This window comes from Poecilia latipinna, unplaced genomic scaffold (assembly GCF_001443285.1).
Source record: "Poecilia latipinna isolate Pla-1442-1.1 unplaced genomic scaffold, P_latipinna-1.0 Scaffold537, whole genome shotgun sequence".
NCBI classification, from domain to species: Eukaryota; Metazoa; Chordata; class Actinopteri; order Cyprinodontiformes; family Poeciliidae; genus Poecilia; species Poecilia latipinna.
Window position 1 is genome coordinate 32,524 of NW_015113153.1, and position 8,454 is coordinate 40,977.

At 40.7% G+C, this 8,454-nt stretch overlaps 1 protein-coding gene across 1 annotated transcript in view; it reads right to left on the reverse strand.

Annotated features, from left to right (window-relative positions):
* The window catches only part of LOC106952750 (protein FAM49B-like), a 20,032-nt gene that overhangs the window by 5,431 nt on the left and 6,147 nt on the right, over positions 1–8,454 (reverse strand). Inside the window, exons 2-10 of the mRNA XM_015041067.1 lie at positions 4,036–4,109; positions 3,815–3,936; positions 3,089–3,194; positions 2,789–2,925; positions 2,641–2,718; positions 1,607–1,723; positions 755–834; positions 490–616; positions 130–200 (exon numbers count right to left, since the gene is read on the reverse strand). Of these exons, the coding sequence (XP_014896553.1) occupies positions 130–200; positions 490–616; positions 755–834; positions 1,607–1,723; positions 2,641–2,718; positions 2,789–2,925; positions 3,089–3,194; positions 3,815–3,936; positions 4,036–4,108 (911 nt within the window). The 5' untranslated portion in view covers position 4,109. The remainder of the gene's footprint in view (positions 1–129; positions 201–489; positions 617–754; positions 835–1,606; positions 1,724–2,640; positions 2,719–2,788; positions 2,926–3,088; positions 3,195–3,814; positions 3,937–4,035; positions 4,110–8,454) is intronic.

Sequence of the window (8,454 nt, forward strand, 5' to 3'; positions counted from 1 at the left end):
TTGGATGTACGGTTGGATGGTTGGACAGATGGATGTACGGTTGGACGGTTGGATGTACGGTTGGATGGTTGGACAGATGGATGTACGGTTGGACGGTTGGATGTACGGTTGGATGCCTCTCTCTCCTACCTCAGGGCGTTCAGCAGTCCCTCCACGCTGCTGGGCGGCTGCTCCTTCAGAACCTTGATGCAGCCCTTCATCTGGAAACACAACACGTCAGTCTAGAACCTGCAGAACCGCTTCTGGATCAGGAGGTTCTGATCGGTTCTGTTCTGATTTTTAAGGTTGTTGGCCGTTTCGTTGCCCGATCCACTAAGAAAAATTATTTTACTGATGCAAGTTGCAGAACATCACAGCTGCAGCATGAAACTCTTTTGAAAAATATGTTTTTCTACATATTTGTTAAAATTATCATCATCATCAAATGTTGATAAAAGGAAACATATGAGGAATCAAACTGTGTGGCCCAGCTTGTCGGGCCTGACGTACGTCTATGTTGGAGGTTTTCACGAAGGCTCCGGCCGGATGGACGTGGTCGTACAGGATGATGACGCCGACCATCACACGGAGGCAGAACAGAACCGTCTCCTCACTGGCGAAGCGACTGCGGTACTCCCTGCTCTCACACACACACACACACACACACACACACACACACACACACACACACACACACACACACACACACAGTGAGTGTCAGGCCGAAGTGGTGGAGGAAGACCGTACAGGTGATGAAGATGCGTCCAGGACTCACGGCGTCTCCAGCATCACTTTGCACACGCAGGCCATGGTGCTCAGACAGACGGTCGTGTTCTCGATGGGAACCTCCGGGTTCTGGACAGCAGAGACAAACGGATCATCAGACTCCAGATGCATGATGGGAGAAAACCCAACAGCTCCACCACTTTAGTTTTCTTTGTAATTGAGTTATTTTAATGAGTTAGGAAGTCAAATGGTCACAAAAATAATCAAATTACATCCAGAATAACACATTTGTCCAAAGATTTTTATTTCGGTTCTGATATCGGTTTGGACCAGCGGTTCTGAAACTAGATTCAAACCGGGAAGAACTGCTACATGTTTGGAACCAAAGAACCCATCTTGGACCGGAAACAGTAGGAAGAAACCGACCTGCATTGGTTCTGCTGCTTAAGGAAGGAGGAGTGCGCCCTCTGCTGGTGAGCTCAGCAAACAACCTGACACTGGAAACCTGATCACATCAGTTCTGCTGTTCAATAATTACATAAAAACTGAAAGATTTATCAGTTAAAGCTACATTCAGCGTTAAACGCATTCATTGATTTAGTAAATATGAAGGGGACAGGTTTATTTTAAATTTAAAATACTTAAAGTTTCTCTTTTCTCCCATTAATCACTAATTATTTAATCAACATTAATCTGGAAAATGTGTAAAAATTAATAGAAACATTTTTTCTTCATTATCACCTAACAGTGACAAAAGTTTACATCAATTAATTTGTATTTTCTGACATATTTATATGTCAGCTCTGCTCTGGGGAGTTCAGTGAGACAGTCAGTAGGAAGATTGGACCAACCAGAACCAGAACCAGAACCAGAACCCGTCCTGGAGGACAGATAAACTCACATCTGAGACGAACTTTGACGTGGCGTCGCTCAGCGTCTTCAGCATGGGCGTGGCGCTGGCGTAGAACAGAGACATCCGATTGGCCAGCTCGTTGTTGACCTCGCTCCCCGAGTCCGACTGAAAAGCAGAATCCAGAGACTCACAACGAGCTGAAGAGCATTGAGACAGAGGAGAAGGCTTCATCCAGGTTACAAAACAGAAAAGGAGTTTTACATTTTTAAATTTTAAATTGAGAAATTTTTACCTGATTTTGTCACAAACTGACGTGAAAACATAAACAAGAGTTTGAATTTCAGCATCAAAACTGAGGCACATTAGAGCCAACAGGATTAAATCAGTTTATCCAACTTATCTCATCCCCATAACTCACAAAGACAAGCTTTAAGATCATCTGATATCCTGAGATTTCAGGTTTTCTCATTTTAAAACAGAAGAGGACCGAGGACACGTCCCTGTGGCTCACCAAGTTTAACGAACAACAGAGAATCGTTCAGACACATGAAGTGATAAAATGAGATCATATCATAAGAGACAAGTCAGACATTTCTTTAACTCAGTGGAAATTAGAAAAAAAACTACATTTAAATTTAAAAGAAGCAAAACTGACCTAATTCTACTTTGTTTGGTGCCATTTATAAAGTTACACAGTGAAAAATAGCAATAAATAATATTTCCACCATGTTTTTCATTCATTTTAACTGCCACAGTTTCAAATTACATATTTAAAAAATATTTAGTTTGGCAGCTGAATATTTAACTTTCTAACTAAATATATAGCAAGCTAAATATTTCAATATTTAACTAATATTTAGGTTAGAAAAGATCGTCGTTTCTTTTCTTCTGTTCCTTAATGACGTTTTAATAGAGGATTTTACCAACACAGTGACGGCGCTGCTGTGAGGAGATTCAGCGTCTCCAGCAGTTTATACAGATTCACAAGATCCAGCTTTTATTTTGATAGGGCACTTCCACTTCTCAGTAAGTGAATTTGCATATATTTGGTTTGGGGTTGAATCTCTGTTCGGGTTTCTTACCGACATGTTGTTGATCCGCATGCGGCTGATGGTTCGCCGGTAGTAGCTGAAGTCGTTCTGGATGGCCGGGTTGGTCATCTGAAACGGACAGAGTCAGAGCGATGAAGAGGAGGGACCCTGAGGAAGAGGAGGAGGAAGAGCAGCGGACCTTCAGCTCATCGAATCGCAGCGTGAAGTGCAGGATGTGGGCGAACTGACGGGCCAGCGCCTGTTTCTGCTCCAGATGTTGTGTCGGGGTGGAGTCGGCGCTGGTCAGGACGTCCAGGAGGCAGTGGAGGCTGGATTCTGACGGGAACAGGGAAACTCAGGTCTGCGCTCAAACTGGACCTCAGTCCAACTAAAATATGATCCAGACTTCAAACATTTAGAGAACGAATCCGGCTGTTTGGAAGGAAAACATGTAAAAGCGGCTCAGGTTGGTAGTTTGAAACCGTTAGAAGTCGGTTACCCAGTTTCTGTGAAAACTCGTAGAAAGTTTTGAGTTTGGCGACCAGAGGAACCACGGCGGCCCAGGCCCGCTCCTGGACGCCTTCAACGTTTGGGTTCTGGATGGCCTGGAAACACCAAGGACACTTTAACAACTGAGCCCAGCACGCTTTCAAAATAAAATCCTCAGAAAGACTGCTTTTCAGCATTCTGATTTCCAACAAACTCAGAGGATGTTTTCAAAAAAGAGCTAAATTAAAGTCTAAAAGAACAACAATGACCACCTGTCTTATTATTACTTCATGTTGCTGTTTGTAAAGTTACAATCAGAAATTAACAGCAATGATTTTCATTATAGAGAAAAAATGGGGATTCGTTTCTCAAAGTCTTATTTTCTCCATGTTACTCATTCAATTATAAATGTCACAGTTTCAAACTAAATATTTAATTAGAAGCTAAATATTTATTTAGTAAGTTAAATGTTTAGCTTGGAGCTAAATACTATTTAGCTTACAAACTAAACTTTTAGTTAGCATATAAATATATTGCTAGAAAGATAAATACTTAGTTTACAAACTAAATGTCTAGTAAGGAAATTAAGTATTTAGCTTACTAACTAAATATTTAGTATCCAAGCTAAATATTTTTGCTATCAAGTTAAATATTTAAATGGTAGGGATTAAATCCAGCTCTTTGAGTGTTTAGTCTTTGTTTTATTATATTTTCATAGATTCATCAAGCTGCTCGCCTGTCGTATTTCCTCTCCTGCTCCTTTGTACGTCTGCAGGTCCTCCAGGATGACCTTGGCCTCCGTCAGCACCTGGTTCACCTTCTCCCACACCTCTGTCTCTGACTGCGATGGCTGCGCGTCTGGAAGAACAGCCTGCAGTCATTATCAGAACATCTGCAGCTGATAGCAGCTGGACAGGAAGCAGACAGATTTAATTGGTCACAGTCTCTGATTCCTACTTTCAAAGTCCAGGAAGAAGTTTCCAGCATTGTTGTCGATGTCTCGGGTCAGCACCTTGATCAGGTTCCCCATGCTGCCGACACACGAAGCAAAGATAGAGAGAACAAAAACGGTTAGCCATGTTGCTAACGCTAGCATGTTAATGTTAGCACAGCATGGTGGGTCTGCTGCATAGCCGGGACCTGAGTCCATTACTAAGATAAATCTGAAGTGATGCTCTTCATTGGTTACTATGGTGACACAATGATGCTCGGGCGTTAAGATATTTCAACATCCTGCTTTTCTCCTAAAGTCTTCATCTAAAACGAAGATTCTACATCATTCAAGCAACAGAAATTCAAATGATCTGACAGATAAATTACTTGTGAAAAATATTCATTTACTGAAACAATAATCCTCACATTCACATGACAGAACTACAACTATGATGCTAATGCTAATATTCAATCATTTATAATACTGTTAGCCAGCTAGCACAATTTCTGCTAGCTAACATCCAAATGTAAACTGAAATGTTAGCCTGCTATTAATAGCAACATTAGCATTTTAAATGCAGACATTAGTGACAGTGTTACTGTAAAATTATCCTGCCGAACATTCAGTCATTGATGATGTTAGCCTAGCAATGATCATGTTAGCATGCTAACACATAATTAAATTATTATACTCCCCATACTCTAACACCAGTTTTCAAACATAAATGACATTAGCCACCTAGCACTATAGTAGCATGCTGCATATAGTAGCACATGATGTTGGCACAACAGTGCTACATTAGCATGCTAACACACCAACATAAAGGGCAATTTTATACCAAAACAAATGCCTATTGTTAGCATCCTAAAGGCAATATTAAGATAAACTTTAATTTTCTGTCATGTTAAAAAGAATCTGTGAAAAACAGTGGAAATACGCTAACGCTAACGCTGTAGTTCAGCAGATTCCTACGTTACGCAGATTCCCTTCAAATTAAACTAGAACTTTACTTCTGAGTCGGTATTTACTGGTCAAGTCTAAACAAGAAACAAAGATACAAGTGAAAAACATTCAGCTGAGGTCTCACTTCCTGATTCTCAGAACACGTGATGCAAACCAGGACCTCAGAGCACCGAGCTTTTAAAGTACTGAAGGTAAAACAGAACATCTAAATCCAGTTAAATCCAACTTCCTTCCCCAAATAACAGCATGGAAACTGGAGTCTGGCCTTAAATTACCATGATGATCATAATGATGATGATGATGATGATGTGGAGGGTTTGAAACATTTCAAATGACTCAGGTTGAAAATGCCGTTAATCATCAGAAGGCCAATACAATCTGTTCTCATTTATCGTTTAAAAAACGTAGAAATCCCACTTTGGAGGTTTCTAAAAATGGATTTAGCAATAAAACTGCTTTCAGATCCTTCTAATAGTAGTAAGGACCAATATTTTAACACATAATAACTCAAAATAAAATTCATATTCAAAGCCTTTGTGTTGGTTAAGTTGGTTTCTGACAAACCTTGATCCAGTTTAAAGTATCAATGTGTGAATATTTGAGTGAGGAAACCCTGAAGCTGCGTTAAAGGAGAAGTGAAGCTCGCAGCTTCACCTTTATCTGGAGAACATTTCATGCTGTCGGGGTAGATTTGCTCTTTGTGCTCTAAAGCGTTTGCCGGCTGACAGTTTGGCAGTTTGTGGCTGCAAGCTGAAGTGGAAGCGACGCCTTCGTGTTAAAAACGGAGAAAAGAGGAAGCAACAAAGTCTCTGAAAGTTTGGCCTAAATTTAAAACAGAGGAAGTAAAACAGGCTGAGCTGAGTTCAGGTAAGAAAGGCAGAAAAGAACGACGGCAGAAACGATTCATCCCAGTTTGTAGATCCATTCGGTTCTGCTAAAGTCTGCAGGCAGAGGAAGACTTCGTTACGTCTTAAAGCATCAGATCTTATTTTATTCTCCAAGACACAAAAACATGCAGATTTTCCTCTGGCAGAAACATTAAATTTACTTCTTTTAATAAATAAAACTTTAGTTTTAATCCAGTCGGAAGAGATTTGAGCCGCCGATTAAAAACAACCTGCACAGTTTCAGAGATCCTGTTTAACCCGACCAGCTCTTTAAAATGGACTTTTACTTCCCCAAACGGCGCCGTAATGGACTCTCGCTCTGAGCTCAGGAATCTGACGCTGAAGTGGGCTGTGATTGGTGAAGTCCTAATGTGGAAGTTTCACTTAGAGACACGGCGGCTGCTTAAATCACAAGGTCATCGGATCGTTTCCTCCATTTCATGGACCAGCCTGGTTCCAGAAGGTTCTGGGTGTTTCCTTCAGTCTGACGGCCGATGACCAAACTAAAGTCCTGCTGCTGAAAACGAGCCGTTTGTCTGCTGACTGGTAACCAGTAAACCAGCCTCAACCCAAGGATTCATGTTTCTAAGCTTGTCGGGTCGAGGTTCTTCATGTTGTCATGAACTGGACCAGTAAAACATTCAGGAAACGTTTTTCCTGAGTGGAAAAACGTCAGTAAAGACCAACAGCTTAATCAAAGTGACTCTGGTTCAGGTCCAACACGTCGCTGCTCTGGTCTGTGGGATTTTTATTCATTATTTGTGCTTCATCAGAGGAAACCGTTTGTTCCAGCATCCTGCAGGAGGTTCGCTGGTCTTACATGGTTTTCTTGGACAGAAGCAGCTCAGTTCCTGTCCTGCTTGTGCAAAAGTCTTAGAGTGTTTTCCAACTTCCTTCTTCACCAAATGGAAACAAGATGGAGGCGTCAGATTTTAGCAGTTGGAGGATTTCTCTTTAGTCTTTGGCTAAACACCAGGAGCCATTTCTGCTGCTAGCGCTAGGCTAGCACGTTAGCTTTGGTTGTATTTACCCAGAATGCCCTGCGCTGCAGACCATTTTTACAGGGAATGAAATCAGAGCAGATCAGAGCAGGTCAAAGGTCACCCAGGGTGATGTTATAGATGGTTCTGGCTGAACAGAACTTTGACCCAGACAGCAGAACCTGAGGCTAACCGCTGCTGAAAACGACCCGCTGGATCTGCAGCAGTCTGACATCGAACAACGACAACGCCTCGCTGCTTTATTCAAACAGCTCGTTTTTTTTTAACTCTGTGGCGTTTCTAAATATATTGATGAGCTGAGCCTCCAACTTCCTCTCTGTCTGCTGAAACGCAGCGAGAAGAACCAGTTCTGACCGGGTTCTGGTCCAGAACGGAGGAAACCTGGGCTCTTATCACTCAGAACATCCAAACTGACGCATATTAACCCAAATATCTCTGATCATCTGACAGAATCGTTCATTATTACCACATAAAAACCCGATTCATAGAAAAAAACAGTTTGAAGTCATTCACCTAATTCATATTAAAGAATCTTAACTCTTATAAAGGATGAAAATATTAAAGTTTCTCAATAAATCTGGAGTTTAACCTCTCAGTTTGGACTAGAATAGAAATGTCCTTTATTGTCCCAAAATGGGGGAATGTCTGAGCAACAGCAGCAAAATGACAGGAGATCAAAGCAAACGGAATATAAAATATAAAAATACTGTATAGTAAGAAAAAATCTTAACCTCCGTTATGTAAAGAAAAGTGTAACTCAATGGGTTAATTTAGAAATTTCTAAAATATGCATTAATATTTGCGCATAAAAATAAACTATTTACATTAAGAAACTGTGCAAAAGCAGAGATGTGAATATTTACTGGGGTTGTTTTCTCTTTAAAGTTAAATATTTTTTATAATTAAACACAAAACACATTTATCTTCAGTCAGAATTCATGAATAAATAGTTTGACATAAAAATATTAATGTTGTACTGAGTCTCAGAATCCTCCTCTAATTATTTAACTTTAGGGCCAAAAAGATAAACTCAGAAACTTTGACTTATTCTGGAAACAAATAAAATCATAACCGTCATATAAACTCTGAACCAGAACCAGAACCAGAACCAGAACCAGAACCAGACGGTTCCAGAGGTCCGGTCGGCCCTGACCAGGTGTGTAGTGACATCACGCTTGGAGGCGGAGCTTCATCTTCTCTAATGTCACCTCTGATCTGAACTAAAGGCAGTTTCATTCTGCAGCTTGTAGGGTCAAAGGTCAGAGGTGAAGAAAGTTCAGCTGATAAAAACGTCTGGTTCTGTTAAACTTTATGTTTTAGTAAGTGCTTTTATTCTGAAAGCTGTATTTTATTGTGAAGGACTCTGGGTTTCCAGTAAGTTTGAGCTGAAGAATCAGATGAGATCTAATCTGGTGTTATGATTAGGACTGAAATGTCTTCCTAAGCGTGAGGTCAAAGGTCAAAGTGTCAATATATAATCAGGTTATCGCTTGATATGAATCTATTTATGGTTTCCTGTTCCTGAATGAAAAACTACAGACAGACAGACAGACAGACAGGAAGGCAGGTAGACAGACAGACAGACAGACAG